General features: G+C 39.4%; 1 protein-coding gene across 2 annotated transcripts in view; it reads right to left on the bottom strand.

Annotated features, from left to right (window-relative positions):
• LOC149216741 (uncharacterized) overlaps positions 1–19,780 on the bottom strand; it is a 101,958-nt gene that overhangs the window by 37,628 nt on the left and 44,550 nt on the right. For both annotated transcript variants that reach the window (XR_016251135.1, XM_089392833.1), the window contains exon 5: positions 2,980–3,025. Coding sequence is in view for 1 of the 2 variants with exons in the window: in XM_089392833.1 (XP_089248959.1) it covers positions 2,980–3,025 (46 nt within the window). In the remaining variant the exon portion in view is untranslated. The remainder of the gene's footprint in view (positions 1–2,979; positions 3,026–19,780) is intronic.

Raw genomic sequence — 19,780 nt, 5'->3', positions numbered from 1 at the left:
TATGGCACACAATAATGCTAGCATGAAAGGTCTGGCACATTAAAATTCTAATTTTCAATTTTTAATAATGCTAACAGAGAATCTGTGGGAGAGCTTTGAGACAATATATAAATAATCGTATATAGTATATATATTTAGTTTTCAGTTCTTTTCGTGTACAAAGGATGGTTGTGTCATTATCAATCCCATCTGACTCTAGGTGGAGAATCCTCCTAGAATAGTATGATACATAGACTATAGCATATTCTCAAACAGTGTACAGTATTCATTTACCGTCATAACTAGCTGGGAATTTTTAGATTTTAAGGCCTATTTCAAGGAAGATGACAGGTTGTACATGAGTTGAAATATTCAGATGATGAGGATATAGACACATTATGTAGTTAGACCTACTCTAGATCATCGTATCAATAGAGTGATCATTAATGAGATACTAAATTTTGTATTTACAGTTATCCTTTTGTATAAGCCATGATGCATCATGATTTCAATATTCAGACTACAAATTATCTAATGGTTTCAGTTCTAATGTTGTGATTCATGAATGGTTTTGATTTTTAACTTAAAATATGTTTTTTAAATTTAAAAAGTATTTTTGTAGTTTCCGTATGTGGCATTTCCGCGCCATATATGAAACATGGCTTTTCAAAAATCTGGTGGATCTGTATCTGGATCCAGATCTGTATCCTAGTAACTTGGCCAAGAAGACCTTTTAATATTTTGGACAAGAAAATTGCCAAAAGATCGGCATTATAACTGAACATAGAATGTGAAATTCACCATTAGTATACCCCACCATAAGTTTCTCTAATGTGAAGAGGTTTCCCCAAATGTTTTCACTCCAAATCAGTGATTCTATATCCTCAAAGATTAGTTTTATATGACGGATGTCGGAGGGATCAATATTGTCTTGGGTATAAGGTGGTTAGTGACACTCCGGGACTATATAACCAATAATCAAAAGAAATATCCCATGTTTGAGCAGAGGAATCAATTATAGACAGTTACTCATATCCAACCCAAAATTGTCAATTTTGCTTTGTGGCTCAATTATTCCATATGGAGGTTCCTTCCCTAACCCATGAGGATCACCAAGTGTTGACTATCAATTGGATCCATCAATAGAAGGTAACATCGCTACCAACACCAACCAGCTTAGCAATAACATTCGTAGAATAAATTCAAATGGAAGGATCTTCTCGTAACAAACACTACACAAGAATCAGAATCCAAATCACCATCCTTCCCATTGAGGATGAAATATTTTATGAAGGAATCATGTTGATCCCCTAGCACAACCTAGCAATATGCACCATAGTTGGCTCAATATGGCTATGTTAGTTGTTTATAAGTTATAATTACATTATGTAATAAATGCTATGTCTGCTCGGATTTCTAATGATAGTATTCGATCATTTTGTATATATAAGCAGGTGGATGGACCATTTGAACATTGGGTTCACATTTTTCTTGTCATTCCACAATGGTAATCATCAATAGGTCTTTAATGGCGAGATCTCGTAATGGACAAAACCAAAAATTCCAGCTGCACACAAACAATAAGCCCGCAGTATCCTTAGTTGTATTTTGGGTGACAAACTGTCTAGCATAAGATATATCTGGAGGGATAAAGAAATAATTAGTAGATGTCGAAGAAACTGATCCAGGAAAAGTTTGACTTGAGATAAATGCATGAGGCTTAAAAGAGAGAAATAAAGTGTGCATATGCAAGGCAGATCATTGCATTATAGATACATGAATAATCAAGGATAGCAATGCATAGATAGATGGCTACCATGGTATTGAATAATCTAACAGTATAATGGGGATAAATGATAGATGCCTGATAACCTGCCTAGAAGGGATCTCTTCATAGCTTCCATGAGCATCATCAAAATAGCAGCAAACAGTAATTCATGGCAAGCATCATAAGAAGAGAAATTTCAAGATGTATATGGCATGTTAGAGATAACATTAGAAATACAGAATAAAATAACAAAGATCATCTTAACCCCGGATCCATTAAGCCCCAAGAAGGATTAAAGAAACCCACATGCAAGGCTCAAGCCTCCCACTGCATAAAAATTGGGGGTTAAAATGGATCTAAGCCAGTTGTTTTTACATCAATCTTTTCTCTTCTTTTCACACTAGACTCTGCCATCATTTTTTTGCATTGTAGTTTATTAGCTTTATATATCTCTTCCACTCAGGCTGTAGAGTATGCCTCACGCCTCAGTACAATATTTGGGGAAAAACTTACACAAAAATGCACCAATAAATATTGATTAATTAAAAAAATTCAAAACAAGGCTCTCACAGACACTCATCAAGAGGAAAGGATATAGAAGAAAGGTCAACCTTGGTCAACCAGAAAATAAATTATATGTTATTTTCCATTTTTAAATGTTAGGAAATTTTATGCACAAGTCAAAAGCTATTATACATAAGAAATCTGCTTGCTTATTTTTCTGCACATTATTTTCCTTATGAACACTACTTTCCTAGGCACACATCTTTTTATTTTTAATTCCTACCATGTACACAAATTCTCTCACTATTTTCTTGACCCGTATGTTACTGCATCACATCTGGTCTCTCCTGCTATAAGACATAATGCCATCTGCTACACTAACAAAGGCTCCATGTTAAAAAAATTATAATCTAATATCAGTGTAAAACAAGCATTTCGGCTTGCTCCAAGGCATTCTTCATGATCAGAGGAACAAGATATATCAGAAGGCCAAATTGGCATAACCCACCTTGACTGATAGGAGCACTAAAGATATGAAAAATGTGCTTGATAAAAGTTGTCAACTTAAAATTTCTGAGTGAATCTTACAATGCAGTACATGGAAAATGCTAGCAAATAACTGATTATGAACCTTCCAAGTCACAGCTTTGGTGCAAAAAGAACTAACTTTTTAGTACAGACATCTTACAATTCAATCTCTGCAGATTCAAACTTTACCATATAATTACCTTTAGTAAGGACTTCAACCTCGCCAGTTTCTCGTCGTTCATGTACCTGCAACATCAGACAAAATTTAACAATCTCCATAACTGACATGTTACAACTGTAAAAGCTACAAGACAAAGTATCTAAAGGAACTTTAAAAGAATGTAAGCATCACTTCAACCAAACAGGTTCATATTACATAACAATTATAGCAACGGATAAGATAAGATAATTGTACTAATACCCAATAAAAGACCACAAAAGTAGGTCAATAATACTGGGGAATACAGGCAGTTTGAATACAATGTGGGAGTGCAAGCACAGCTTCTAGAAATGCTCAAAATTAGCCACACTGATTCTTCGTTGACAAGCAAGATTTGTGTGCAGTCAAAAATAAATGTACATGATGATAAAACAAAAACTGCTCATTCCTCTTCCCTCTAAAGACTGCACTATGTCCTGTTGTCATCTGGAATTGCTTCAAAATTCAGTCAAGAGAATTTTGGACCAAACATATATGAGATGAAAATTCCCTACTTTATGAGCCATGCATTGGTAGAATGAAATGGTCTTTCTCCACCAATACCTAAATCAAACTTCAGAGGGTGATGCAGTTGTCTATGCTGTTCACCTAGTTAACGGCAGAAGTTAAAAAAATATAGTTATTAGACAACGGAGAATGGAAACTCCTCCATTCATTGGGAAGATTAGAGCTTGCATTTGCTCAATTCATACAAGGCAGTACATACAACAGCAACTCATGATGGAAGTACAAGCACTAAACCAGCCTACTAAAATTTGAATTATGAACAAAAATGGAGCCCATAAACAAGAATAACGAAGCATTTTATCCGATGTTATATTTAACCGTGATATTGCAATATACAACGATAAATTTCTGAATCCAATATTATAGACTCTATTTATTGCAATTTGCAATAATTTCACTTTTGAAATTGTTAATTTTCCACTGTTCTATGCTGACACAATCACTTGTTACAATTCTTCTTCAATTAGCAATCACTTTATCCAATAACTTCAATCTTCCAACAACAATAAGCAATTGTAGATAGAAAAGTAAACCAAATGCACAATAGAAGACAACCAAGAACAATAGAGACACAGCAATTTGGTCAAAGACCAGGGAAAAACCCCACAAGGGGGAAAACCCTTTCCAAATTCTTTTTCTATTAGATTGTCATCAAATGTTAATCAGAGAGATACATAATCCAAGTACATCAACAATAAGTCAAAGGTCAAAGCCTTGACTAGTTAAATCAACCATCCAATATCCAATCAAAGATGAGCCCAAAAGTCAAATCTGATCAAACTTGAATTCTGCAATTTCTGGTCAAAGTTAACGGCAATCAATGCATCCCTAACCAGTCCTTGGTCAACGGACAAATGTGCTCCAAACAGTTCAGTCAAAGAGTGTGTCCCTCTTTCCTTAGTCAAACCCTGTCAAAGCAGCTTCAAATTCTCGGTCAAAGGAGAGAGAAAGTCACTATTCAGATCTGCGGTCAACCCTTGTCAAACCTGCAGTCAGCCTTGGTCAACTAACCAGAGAAGTTTGGTCTCTTTCCCAGTCAATGTGGCCTTCCAAATCAAAGAAAAATTCAGAATTTCCAAGTCAAATGAAGTCAAAGCTGGTCAAGGCGGTCTTACAACAGAAAGTCAACAAACCAAACAGAAAAGTCTTCCTTCCCTTCACATGCGTGAAATCAACCTGCAATTTCAGACCAAGTCGAGCTAATGAAGAAGAATGACTGATGAGTTGATGCCTCCAAGTAATGACCCATTAGGCGTGTTTATATGAGGATGAGGAGGTTGAATTTCCTTGCCCAAGCCGACTTGTACTTTTGCGTAGATGTGAGTTCAGCATTAAAAATAAAAATTTTCCTTATGCAAATTAAATTCTTCCAGGAGGGTCTCCAAAGGATGAGGAGGGCTTCCCAAAGGAGGGAATTTCTCCCTGAGCTACCAAATTTCAACAGAAATTATAGCAATAATTTCCAATGATAGAGTAAGTCAATGCAAAATATCACCTTGTCACATCAAACTCGCTTTATAACTGGTTTTTTGGTTATTTAACCCTCATTCTACAAAAGTGAATGAATGGATTGAGCTCTAAGGATACTGCTGATTTTTTGTGTACCATCAGGAGGTATTCTCGCATGACTAAAGGGTCTTCAAGTCGGCCCTAGATGCATTATGTAAATTTTTATTTTACGAAGACTAGTCAGCCCAGGAAAAAGTCAAGACAAACATAAATCACAGAAGACAAACCAACACAAGAGTACACAAGATGTGGCGCCATCCAAGGACAAACCCCAATGTGGGGAAACCCTTGACCAATTCTTCTTATATTCTTCAATAGTTCAGCAGAGAGAGAGAGATAGTACCTATACATCAAAAGTCAACACTTTGACTTGACAAGATAAGCGCAAAGATCTTCACCATGAAGATAACATAATAAGGTAGCTGATCTGAAATCAGGTGAAGGCATACTGCTTCAATTGATCCTCCAAGGTGACTCCATCACCATGTTGCACCCATCACTGTCTTGCACCTCATCATCATGTTGCACACATCACTGTGTTGCACCCAATCACTGCGCTACTCTCATCACTATGTTGCTCCCATCATTGAACCGTACCTCATCATCATGTTGTACCCATCAGGCTTCTCTTCATCATCATTATGCTGCATCCTTCATGTTGCACTATGTTGCACCCTTCATTGCACTATGGTGCACCCAAATGCATACTGCAATACATCATCATCATGTTGTTGCTATACATCCATGTTGTTGTTATACATTCTTGTTGTTTCTATACATCCATGTTGCTACTATACATCCATGCCCATTATCATTGTGTTGCACCATGCAGCACACATCCTTATTGTCATCTATATGTTGCATACTGCAATACTTCTTGCTGCTGCACTACTCACATCATGCTGTTGTGCATCCAATTTGTTGCAAATACATACCAGCCTTAGCTGCTTGCTATGGCTTGCAGCCTAGCAGAGCAACTAGGCTATAGTTACACACTCCTTCAACAGGTCTTCATGACACAGTGATTAGGGTACTTAAGGGCAGCATTCAAACTCGGAGATAGAGGACCTTCTTCATGCTTAAGGTCATCTCCTATGACAGCGTTTAGGCAGCGTAGAGCTTCTCCATGATAGTGTAGTGTAGAGCTTCTTTAGGACAGTGTTGAGGACTTCTTTATGACTGCCTTGATAAGGCATCTCCCTTTAGTCAGTAGGGCTTCCTTATGATAGCGTGAAAGGTTTTTACAAGCAGCGCATAAGACCTCCTTTGACTGCGTCTTTGACTCTTTCATAATAGCGGATTAGGGCATGGCATATCTCCCTTAACAACGTCCAGATGTTCCTCTCTTCACTGCATTTATAGGGTTGCAAAAGTCCTCCTATTTTTTGCGGCTAGGGCATAACAAGACCTTTCTTTGACTACGTCTAGATGACTGCATTTAGGACATATACTGGCAGTGTCTAAGGGTCTGCGTTTAGGGCAAATGGATTGTGCTATGAAAGCCTCCTTTATGACTACGTTAAGGTCCACGTTTAGGACTTCTTTTAGACTGTAATATAGGGCAGTGTTAGGGCATCGTTAGGCTTCTTCTTGCTGTGTAGGAAGGTCACCTTTAGGACAGCGTAGAACCTTTCTTACACTCCACCATAAGGGTTGTCCTTCATGACAGCATTAGGCTTCTAGCCTTCTACAACATTAGGGCAGCATAGAGCCTTCCCATGACTGCATCTAGATCTAGGGCATGTCTTCTTAAGGCAGCGTATATCCTAGGGCACTCCCTCTAGATCTCATCTTCATCAAACCCAAAACAAAATGAAGAGAGATCACAAGAGTGAATGTGTCAAATGACTTAAAGTCCTCTTCTATTTATACTAAAACATGGAGGATAAGTGGGGGCACTTTGGTTGCTGGCCGACCTTGACGAATTGTCCCATAACAGAAATAAATTCATATCTCCGTGAATACATGTCAGAATCGGATGATCTTTAGATCAATCCTACACCTCTCGACGAGAGGAATCCAAGAAAAATATCAGCTGCCATAAATAAGAAGACCCACATGGAGTTTGGCCCTAGTTGCCAATTTTACAGAGATCAGCTATAATATCTCGGCTTACCAGTAATCAAACTTTTGTCGACTCAATACAGCGGAGGCAAAGTATATCGCAACCAGTGTCGCAAGTCAGGAAGCAGTGTAGCTTCAAAAGTTGTTTGTAGGGCTATTTGATTAGATGCTAGAGACCACCTTGAAACATTATGATAATCAAAGTCATGTCCAGATTTTGGAGAATCCAGTAGTTCATGACAAGTCGAAGCACATTGAGATCAAATATCACTTCGTTTGAGACATGGTGCAAAAGAATCAATGAAGCTTCAGTATATATCCACAGACGAGCAGATTGCAGACATTGTCACCAAGCCTTTGTCTAGAGCAAAGTTTGTATACGTAAGAGACAAGCTTGGCATGATGCAAAATGTCTCTCTCGAGAGGGAGTGTTGATGTTTTCTTGCACCATCGGTCAGACATTCTCCCACGAGGTCCTTATACTACTAGTGTAGCCCCTTATTGTTGTTAGTGCAACCCCTTTATTGTATTGTTGTGCCCATGTAGGCACCATATTGTTATTATTGTGCCCCATAGAAGCCCATTATTGTTATTGTTGTGCCCTTACAATATTATTATTATGTAGGCTTTGATTATATTGTCACCCCTTAGACTCCTATATATAGAAAGGAGGTCTTATCATTTGCATCATCCAAGAATTGTTCATTTGTGTAATGTAAAGTGCCCCCTCGAAGAGATTGATTTTGAAGTCGTTGATCTATCTTTCCTTCTATTTTGTGAGCTAGTTGCATCACATTTGGTATCAAAGCTTTGGATTCTAGGGTTTCGTTGCTTCAAACAGATCATCATGGCATTTTCGCTATAACTTTTTTCTACGAAGCTGAAATTAAAACCCATTAGAGTTGTAATCTTGATGAACTTCGTGTTCAAATTTCATGTATTTTCTCGCTATATTTTCAAAGATATGAACTAAGTTAGGGCTTTTGCAGGCTCCAGAATTCCATCTCAAACAAGTGACCTAGAGAAAATCATCATAACTTTCTCCCTGAGCATTGGATTCAAATTTCGTAAGAAGTGACAGAAATAGGACAAACTATAGTTAGTTGGGTATTGTTTTCAGAGTCGAAGGTCAAAACAGTCACACGTGGCACGTCGTACAAGTTCACTCTATTGAACTAGTGTATAATCAGATCATCGTGGGGGACTGGAAATAACTCTTTCTTGGGGAATCCAATCTCAATCAGACTTGTGGGGTTGGAAAGAGGACTGAGAGGGCTACCACAGACCGAAATTTCAGAACTTGGAGATCTAAAATTACAGATTTATAGTTGTTTAAATATTAAGCTCCTAAAAGCAAGAAAAAGAATGACTCGAATCAAGAAAATAGAAACACCTAGGAAGCAAAATTGGATGGATGATTTGAAGAATGCAATCGAAGCTAAGATAAATAGTTTTATCTAGGCAATGGAAGCTCATATCAATGGTAAAGAAGCAAAATTGAAAGGCAAGATGGAAGATTTGAGGAAAGACAAAGAAGGTTTGAAGGAAGGTTGGACAAAGTTGCTACAAGAAAGGCTTCCTAATGACGAAAAGGTAGTAGAGGAAACTCATGATGAGAACAAAAGAAATGTTAATCATGATTTCATAGAATCTAACATTGGATTGAAGACCCACCATATTCCAAAGATAGATATGAGGAAGTTTGATGGCAAGGATCTGGTAACTTGGATACTACAGATGGAGCAATATTTTGATTTACATGATGTGCAACCCTCACAAAAGGTACATATTGCATCTTTATATTTAGAACCCAATCAGTTTGTATGGTATAGATGGTTTTGTTCTCGTAAACCACTTGTCACCTCGTCAATTTTTACAAAGGAAATGATAGCACATTATGAAAATACAAAGAGCAACACCTTGATAGTACTATGGCCCTTACAAGGTGTTGCAAAAAATTGGTACTATGGCATTCAAATTGGAGCTTCCTGCATCTTCTCAAGTGCACCCAGTTTTCCATATTTCAGGCTTAAAGAAGGTTATAGGTAACAAGCTCCCATTTCAAACAATATTGTTGGAACTTGACGCAGAAGGAAAAATCATATTGGAACCTGAAGTAGTCACGGAAATAATAACCCGACAGCTACGAAATCGATCAATTTCATGTATCTCATCAAGTGGAAGAATTTAACCGCTGAAGATTTCCCATGGGAGGATGAAAATTTTATACAGAAGCATCCAGAACTACTCAAGCGCTGAGGACAACACTTTTTTGAAGAATAGGGGCATATTAGGTCCCTATACTACTAGTGTCGCCCCTTATTGTTATTAGTGCAACCCCCTTATTGTATAGCTATGCCCATGCAGTCCCCATATTGTTAATATTGTGCCCCACAGAAGCCCACTATTCTTCTTGTTGTGCCCTTACAATATTATTTTTATGTAAGCTTTGATTATATTGTAACCCCTTATACTCCTATATATAGAAAGGAGGTCTTGTCATTTGTATCATCCAAGAATTGTTCATTTGTGTAATGTAAAGGAGGTTGCCCCCTCGAAGAGGTTGATTTTGAAGTCATTGATCTATCTTTTCTTCTATTTTGTGAGTTGGTTGCATAACATGATTTGACTAGGGGTGGATGATAGATTCACCAAAGAATCCATGTTGATTTGGATGTTCCCTGTCGATTTGGCTAGGGGTGAATGGCCCAGGGCAGACATTCTTCCATTGGGTCCATCCTGATTTGGCATTCATAGGGTCATGTTGATTTGACTAGTGGGGGAATGATAAATTCACCCAAGAAGCCATGTTGATTTAGCTGGGCCATGTTGATTTGGCTAGGGGTGGATGTCCCAGGGTCAGTCTTTCTCCCAAGAAGTCCTGTTGATTGGTTGGACCATGCTGATTTTATCAAGAGAGATTGGCCCAAGATACTCATATTGCCTTATCTGAGATGGAGTGAACTATATCAATAGATGTGCATGTGAGGAGATACTACATCAACATAGCAAGCTCATGAACTTTTCTAATGGAGGAGTAATTTCAGCGCTAGAGAAATTTGCTTTCAGCTAAGGAGAATACTTGATTTTTTGTGTAGCATCAGGAGGTATTCCTACATGATTAAAGGGAGATTTTATTGGACTATGTGTGCCACCCATTGCATTGATTTAATGTTATGGGACATGGGAAAAATCTCATGGATCAAGAAAATTGTTGATTCACAAGAAAAAGTGAGTTTATCATCCCACAATTGTGCATTTCGCCACTAGCTTCAATTCTCTTCAGCCTCTCCACAATTCTATGTTGGAAGTATAGAGGACGTTCAAACAAATGAGTGGAATGCATTTGCCTGTAACAATAAAGTGGATGGGCAAGCCATAGCCCAAACTGCGAGACACAATAAAGATTTTGGAAGGGAGTGCAAGAGTTGTGTGCCATTACTAATCCTTGGGTAAAGGTTCTTCACTCGATTGATGCTGACAAGTTGGGAATGGGCTACTTGTATGAGACCAAGGGAGTTATACAAGGACAAGGGGGAGAAGGAATTCATTAGACAAGCCCAAATAATGGGTGTGATTGATGGGCGATGGAAAAATACTCTCCATTGTTTGATGATTGAATCATGCATTAGGGCTCTACCTCAACCACATGTACTATTTTATGCCTACGGTTTTATATTTGTTACTAAGGTTATGGATGGATTTTTCCAATGTGTTCAAAGCCTTCAAAGGATGATGTTGACTTCAACCAAACACTAAGATTTCCAAACAAATGGAGAATCCGAAATAGGACATTTGGTTATGATTTGGCTATCCAAGATAGGACGACTAGGATGTTAGGTAGGCTTCAAGTATAATTTGTTTCAAACTTACAAAATTCAATGTTTTTTTTATCTATTTGTTACTCCATGGAAATATACTACATTGTCATTCCTTTCCATTTATTCTTTTTAGATGCTTGGTGGACAAACTATGGCAAAAGAGTCCCAAAGTTACAAAAACCTGCCATTTGAGTGGGTTAAATTATGGTATGTTCTATTCTCAGAGCAGTTACTTCTTTTCTTCTTATTAGCCACAGATTAGAAATCACATATACATTAATTAAAGTGCAAATAGAACATTAAATGATCAACAGAAAACAAGCCAAGACAAGAGACACAAGATGTGGGGGCTAGCCAGGGACAAACCCCAATGCGGAGTAACCCTTTGATCAAATCTTCTTTTATCTTCAATAGTTCAGCAGAGAAATAGTACAAAATCAGAATTATGTAATTTTATATCAACAGCAGCAAACCCTACATCAGCGAGTCAAACTTGGTCAAATGAGCTGGAATTGACCTCCAATATGCTTGGTCAATTTCCAATCAACTAGCCCTCGAACAGCCTGAAGAAACAACCCCGAAAACACAGTCAAACTGTTGTTGACTGAAGTCAACCTGCTACCCAAAACTAGGGCAGTCAACGCTAGTCAAACCAGTGGACGATTGCCTCAATTTTTGTGCCAAAATTTGTGGCCTACCTAGGAGAGGCAGCAACAAAAAACAGCACCCTTATTGAGTCAACACAGGTCAAAGATGCCTTCAGATGCCTCAGTCAAACTCGGTCAACGCAATCAACAATTTATGCGTCCTCTTTCAACGTGCGTCTTCTTGTTTCCCACGTGTGAGAGATCCTCTTCCTTGTGTATACCCAATCATACAAGGAGAGAGCGAAGAATGAGAGATGATGAGATGATTTGAAATGAATCAATCTCACTTGTATTTATATGATTTGTGCCACACATTTAGTCGCTTGCCGACCTTGACAATTTGTCAAGTAATTACAAATAAATTCATATCTCCATAAATACTTATCGGAATCGGATGATCTTTAGATCAATCCTACACCTCTCGACAAGAGGAATCTAGGAAAAATATCAGCTGACATAAATGAGGTGACCCACTTGGAGTTTGGCCCTAGTTGCCAATTTTAACACTCCCTCTCAACAACTAGGGAGAACTCCATCTGCAATCCATTTGACCGTCGCTACTATCCCAGCCATCAAATGGATTGCCCTGCACTGCTTTGCCCTGCTTTGCTTTGCTCTGCTCGAACTATGAAGAAGAAGAAATGATCGAGGATGTATCATACCATCCTCCACTGACCCAAAGTCAATCTCAGAGTGTGTCATACCACTCTCACTGATCCCAGATCAGTATCATTGATCCCAAATCAATGGAGATCATCCTAGGATAGGGAGTTCGGTAGATATAACGATGCATCCATCGATAGTACTACTAATGGTCCCTAACCCCATTTCCCTACTAATTGATCAGATGAGAGGTACTTCTCATGAGTCTCAGACTGCATGGATAGGATGCCTTGACAGGAGAACTAATCATCTTGTCCATAGGAGAACGAATCATCCTGTCCAGCAGTCGCCACAAAGAACTAATCATCCTGGCCCACAGGAGAACTAATCATCATGTTCCACAGTCGCCACGAAGAACTAATCATCCTGGCCCATAGGAGAACTAATCATCCTGTCCTACAGTCGCCACGAGGTGTCATAGGGGAAGGTTGAACCTTTCACCCTGTACATAGTGCACCACCAGGGGATGGTGAGTCACCCTGTGGTCGCATGTCGCTCCAAGAAGTACCCCACGCCCCCCCTTGAGCTCCCAGAGCTCAATACATCATACTCAACCCTCATAAGAGGGTCTCTAAACGACACCAAGTCGTTCTCGAAAAGTCAAGAATTTGACCTTTCCTAGGGGCTTCGTCAAAATGTCAGCGACCTGTTCATCTGTACCGATATGTTGGAGCCTTATTGCTCCCCGCTGCACCATATCTCGAATATAGTGGTACCTGATATCGATATGCTTGGAGCAATCATGAAATACGGGATTCTCCGACAAACGAATCCCGCTCTAGTTGTCACATAGGATCACGGTGGTATCCAATGTAAATCCAAACAGCTCACTGAAGATTTTTCGTAACCAGACCGCCTCACAAGAGGCCATACTAGCAGCAATTACTCTGCCTTAGCGGTGCTCAAAGCCACCAACTTCTGCTTCCTGCTCATCCAGGATATCGAGGCAGATCCCAAAGAAAAACAGCACTCGGAAGTGCTCTTTCAGTCCGCCACACCGCCGGCCCAATTAGCATCGATATATCCATGTAGTCTCACATCTCCGGTAGTTTATCTCAACCCATGAGTGATTGTGCCACGAAGATATCTCAACAGATTCTTGGCACCAATCCAATGTGAGTGGTGAGGCTCAACCATATGTTGACTCAACGTGTTGACTGCAAAACATATATCCGAACGAGAGTTCACCAAGAACATCAATGCTCCGATGAGTTGACGATACTCGGTATCATTTCATAAAATGGATCCAGCATCACTACTGCTTAACTTCTTGAAGTCAAGCTGCATCAGGGTAGTCACGGCCTTGCAGTCCACCATACCAAATCTCTCCAATATCTTCACTACATATTTTCCTTGAGATTCGGAAAATCTCCCCTTGCTTCTGCCAGACTTCTAGTCCTAGGAAATAGCGCATCAGTCCTAGGTCCTTTATCGCAAATTCAGAAGCCAACTCCCTCTTACATTTGTGAATGAGAGGCTCTGCACCTGTTAGAAAGAGGTCATCAACGTACAACACTAGTATGAGAGGATTGTCATCTTCAATCTTAAAGTAAAGGTTAAGGTCTGCTTCACTCCTAGTGAATCCCAGCTTCATAAAGTAGCTATCAATCCTCTCATACCACGCTCAGGGTGCTTGCTTCAGCCCATAAAAGGCCTTCTTCAACCTGCACACTTGAGATTCTCGATCATGAATCTCAAATCCTTCGAGTTGCTCCACATAGACCTCTTCTTTGATCGAACCATGCAAGAACGTGGTCTTGACATCCATCTGATGTAGCTTCCATCCTTGCTAAGCAGCGAGGGCTATGATTGATTGGATGGTGGTATATCGGGCAACAGGTGCAAATATCTCGTCATAGTCTATACCTTCCTTCTGAGAGAAGCCACGAGTGACAAAACGAGCCTTATACTTTTCCACACTTCCATTAACTGCATGCTTTATCTTGTAAAGCCATTTTGAAGTGACAATTGCTTTGTCCTGGGGTCTGGGGACCACATCTCAGACATCGTTTTTCATGATGGACTCATATTCCTCAGTCATAGCATCCTTCCATACTTGATGCTTGACAGCTTCTGCGAATTACGAAGGCTCATTTTGGAAGATCGTGCTCATGATGGTCAAGTATCCCTGATACCTAGTTGGCTTCTTACTTTCCCGGAAGGTTCCCCTGGGTGCTATGTGCCCTTCAGCATCATCAAGTGTCCCCCTAAGCCATGAAGGCCTCTTCCTAGAAGAGGAAGGATCTTGCGGAGGGGGATCAATAGGATCCATAGGTTCTTCCACATCAGGCATGGTCTCATCTTCCTTTTCCTTTGGTTCCCTGGTGTCAGCTTCTTTAGATCCCCTTTGAGTAGGAAGATTGTCAACTTTGCTAAGAGCCATATCTTCGTAAAAGGTGACATCATGGCTAATCTCAATTTCCCTTTGACCGGCCACATATATTCTATAGCCCTTAGTGTTTTCGCTATAGCCCACAAAGATTCCTTTCTTTCCAGATGCATCCAATTTATTCCTCTTCTCCTTCAGCACTTGAAAATATACCGGACTTCCAAATATTCTAAAATGAGATACATCAAGTTTCTTACCAATGAACATCTCTTCGGGAGTTTTGGAACCCAATGCTTGATGAGGGCATCGGTTTTGCACATATACAGCGGTATTTGCAGCGTCGACCCATAGAAACTTCGAAAGTCTTTAATCGTGAAGCATAGCACGAACAGCTTCCACAATCGTACTATTCTTCCTTTCCGCCACACCATTCTGCTCAAGAGTATATGGTGTTGTAGTCTCCCTCTTAATGCCAGCTTCTTTGCAAATGTCATTGAACTCATTGGATTCATACTCAGTGCCATTATCAGTCCTTAAGATCTTGATTTTCTTTTCAGTTTGATTCTCGATCAAGGCTTTGAAGTGATGAAACCAAGTGAACACTTCATCCTTCTTTTTCAAGAAGTATATCCAAGTCTTGCGAGAATAGTCATCTGTAAAAGTGAGGTAATATAAATATCCTCCCAAGGAGTTCACAGGCATCATACTAGATATGTCTGAGTGAACCAACTGCAATATATCGAAGGTCTTGCTTTGGCTTGAGGGGAATGGTCCCCTTTTGAGCTTCCCTTCGGCACATCCCGGACATACACCTTCTTGCTCTACTCGGAACTCGGGCATCCCTGTCACCATTTGTCTTGCATTGGGTAGAGCTTTATAATGAAGGTGAGCAAACCTCCAATGCCATAGTTCGGACTGAAGTGATGTGTCACAAGACATGACACCCAGCGGACTTCCTCCAACCTAATATAATGAATCGACTCGAAACCCAAGAGTGAAAGCTTCTTTAAAATTCTTTTTCCATACACATACCTTGCCATCGATGAAGGTTACCTTGTAGCCTTTGTCTTCCATTGCCGAAACGGACACCAAGTTCTTTTTGAGATCAGGTACATATAGGACTTCTTGCAAATGAATCGACTCGAGACCCAAGAGTGAAAGCTTCTTTAAAATTCTTTTTCCATACATGCAACTTGCCATTGATGAAGGTTACCTTGTAGCCTTTGTCTTTCATTGCCGAAACAGACACCAAGTTATTTTGAGATCAAGTACATATAGGACTTCTTGCAAATGAATTGTATTACCCTGATTCAGTTGAAGAGTGACATTCTCTACGCCTTTCACGGGATATTTTGCGTTGTCCCCAAGAACAATTTCTAGGTTGGTCTCCTTCTCTATCAGATTAGAGAGAGCTTCTTTGAAACCAGTGAAGTGCCTTGAGGCACCACTATCAATAAGCCAATTTCTCAGCGTGTACGAGGGAGCGGTAGTAGAGAGGGCCGCTGGTAGACAATATTCATCTTGCTTATCGTTAACAACGTTAGATTCATACCTGGAGTTTCTTGCCTTCTTGAAGGGTTGTCCTCTTCCTTGATTTCCAGCATTTCTTTTACCTCTACCATTGGACCTGCCATTCCTTTGATTGCCTTGAGAGTGATTTTTGTCATCGTCATGGTGTGAGTCCCTTTTATCAATGCACTCCCTCACATAGTGGCCCATTTTGTTGCAATTATAACATTGACCTTTTCTTCCACCCTTAGGTCCAGCCTTTCTGGATTTAGCCCCAGAATTGTTTCTTCTTTTAGCATGAGAAGAAAAGGCAGAGGGATGGCCTTTAAGTGCAGGCATTTCTTGCTCTTCCATCCTTGTCTCTTCTTGAATACATCTAGCCATCAATTCCTCAAATCCTAGGAAGACATTATTGTTGAGAAGAGTGGTCCTGAATATATACCATTCAGCTGGCAGTCCTCCAAGAGTTGTGATAGTCATTTCCTTGTTATGAACTACTTCCCCAATAGATAGGAGATCATTCTTCACCTCGGTGATCCTTAACAAATATGCTTGCATACTCTCATCTTTGCCCTTCTTAATTTCCTTCAGCTTGTTTCTAAGGACCAGAGCTTGATTTGCATCATTAACTTTAAATAAACTAACCAATCTATCGTAGATTTCCTTGGAGGTTGTCAACTCGAAAACATAGGCCACCAGGCGCTTGTCGATAGAGCCCCGGATGATCTTCCTTGCTTTGACTTCTCCCTTGGACCACTTGCTTTTGGCAGCAGCAGATGCATTTGATGGAGGCGCAACAATATTGCCTCTCACATGGTCCAACACTTCCTGATCTTCTAAAGTCAAATCGAGAGACATCTTCCATCCGTGATAGTCAGACTTCTCACGGAGCTTGTCTTCGACAGGGAAGAGTGTTGAGGACCCCATGAAGTTTTTAGGATAGTCTTGCCAACTTTCTCTTCGATGATATCTCTTGCTCTTGCTCTTGCTTGGGCTTTGTCTTCACCTCAGCTCTGATACCATGTTAAATTATGGTATGTTCTATGCTTAGAGCAGTTTACTTATTTTCTTCTTATTAGCCACAGATTAGCAATCACATATACATTAAGTAAAGTGTAGATAGAACATTAAACGATCAACAAAAAACAAGCCAAGACAAGAGACACAAGATGTGGCGACTAGCCAGGGACAAACCCCAATGCAAGGAAACCCTAGTTGTATCCAATGAAACAAATTGGCAAAGCACCTAACACAAATGTCATTTCATTGGATACAACTTTACCAGAATTTTCACCTAAACTAAGAAAAGGACACCAATCCAACTATAGGTGCAGTCACATCAGTATCCACTCCCTTAATACCTGGCATTCAAACACGACTTCATAATTATACTATACAACATGTCATATGTGAATTTCCAATTACTGATGATGGACAAACGACTCGGTGGATGCACTAGATGAACTGCTTGTCTTTGAGTCATTCTATCCAACATTTTTGCAACCTTAATGGCTCACTTTATATTTTAATTCACATGCCATGTAAATTGTAATCACTAGGAGTCTTATTTTTCTCACAAATAAAAACTCCATTCAGGCATTTTTATAAGAGAAGTTGGAATCTCATAAAACCTTTTGATTTTCACCAACCACTTCAATAAAAGGTATCAAGCAGTAAAGAGAATCATGGTTGAACTGAATAGAAAGTCGACAACATAGAGTTGACAACATGAATGGAGAGCTGCAAAACTACCAAAAAGAAGATCAAGGGTAGCCTTTTTCAACTTCTATTCTCTGTTATAGATTTATGGAATTTGGAACTCATGAATCCTTTGTACTTTAGGTCTTAGCAAATTCTCTATGTTGTCAACATGAATGGAGAGCTGCAAAACTACTAAAAAGAAGATCAACAAGGGTAACCCTTTTCAACTTCTATACTCTGTTATAGATTTATGGAATTTGGAACTCATGAATCCTTTGTACTTTAGGTCTTAGCAAATTCTTTTGAGACATAAAAGGTTCAATAGATTGAGTTACATAGATGTACTCATTATTGGAAGCAAAACACTTCTAGATTTAGTTTGTTTGCAGGGATTGAAATGAAAATATTGTTCCTTGTATAATATCACAACACACAGCACCACCCTTGAGAAGCCTGATCCATGAGCCTGATGGATTTGTTCGCTTCAATCGGTTTGAACTGTGAACAGTCAGCCATGAACAGATATTATTAAATCAAAATTACATTTGGAAGCTAAATATATTGTCAAAAAGATCTGCAAGGAGATCGTAATGTGTGTTGTGCATTCCATTTAATTCATTAGGCAACCACCCAGAGAAAATCAGTTGCAATCTATGATGGCCATGTTGATTTTTGGTAGCATCAGATGTGCTCTAAGCCTCAAAATTTGCAAGGAGGATTGAACACATGTATGCCACAATACATAGAAAGCGTTTTGGGAAATTCCACTCGGAATCAGTTTTATTAAAATAATTAATTATTTTTAATGGAGGCCTAAGTCTAAACTTAGCAGATTAAAATAATTAAAGGATATTAATCTAACTGTGGGTGAAACTTCTAGAAGAAGACAAGGATCAAGCCAAAATGAACTGAGCCGTTGATTCTCAACATAAATATTATACGAAGAGTCTTGAAGGGCATTTGGAAAGCACATGGAGTGAAGACCAGAAGATCGAATTTCTGAAGCACAACAGTCGTCAGGAAGAGAATTCGAAGTGATCTTTTGCAATGAGGGACAAGGAGAGTATCCGAACAAATGATTTTCCTGGACCGGAGAGTACAAGGCAGAGAGGGAAAAACGACGTCCAAAGAGGTTGCCACTGCGCCACGCAGAGCTGACACAATGGCAACGCAGAGCATGAAGGGAGATCAAATTCCTGTTGAGGAAATCGAGTTTCTGAAGTCGAGAGTCGGGGTGTGTGATCGGGAGGCTGAGAGCTGATGTTTCCAGCGAACAAAGGATCAAAAGTTAGAGCAGCGCAGTCCCCAGCAGAGGTGACGTAGAGACTGTGTAGAGTTGACGCAAATTTGCGCAGAGGTTGACGCCGAAAGGACGCAGATTTGCGCAGAGGCTGACGCAGAAAGGATGCAAATTTGCGCAGAGGCTCACTTCTAGCAAATCATAGTCGGATCTTCCAATGACAAGGTGAGATCATCTCACTATTTCGTTTTGTCCAATTTCTCTCTATATCGGATTGCCAGTTGGGCCTCCAACGAATTGTACTCAGAATTACTACTACTTAAATAATAAAACCCTCAGTTGTTGCACCGGTTTTCCCACACTGGTTTTTTTCGGGGAGATTTGTCCAAAAATAACTGTGTAGATGTGTGTGATGTTTTTATGCTTTTTATAACTAATTCATCATTTTATATTCTTTTGTTGACCAAGTTTGACTTTGCATCTAAAATGATGAATTAGTTATAAAAAGCATAAAAACATGGATTAAACCATATATCATCAATCATCTAGCAGTTATAATCTTCATCAACCACATGGCCACAAATTACATGTTCTCATTTATATAGCATGTAAGCGTGCACATAACCAAAAGAGCATCAAGTGCAATCCATCTCTGAATGAAAATACATCAACAAACATGTTCTAGATGGCCTGTAGCATCCAAAAAATCCATGCTACAACAAATACCTACATATCATCAAAATCATTGCATGTCTTGGGATCTTTGTCATTAATATCACCCTCTAAGCATT

The sequence above is a fragment of the Pinus tabuliformis genome, chromosome 1_1 (assembly GCF_031772625.1).
Source record: "Pinus tabuliformis cultivar Carrire ecotype Pingquan chromosome 1_1, CPIR1, whole genome shotgun sequence".
NCBI lineage: Eukaryota > Viridiplantae > Streptophyta > Pinopsida > Pinales > Pinaceae > Pinus > Pinus tabuliformis.
Note: the sequence above shows the minus strand (reverse complement) of the source record. Positions and strands in the feature narration are given on the sequence as shown.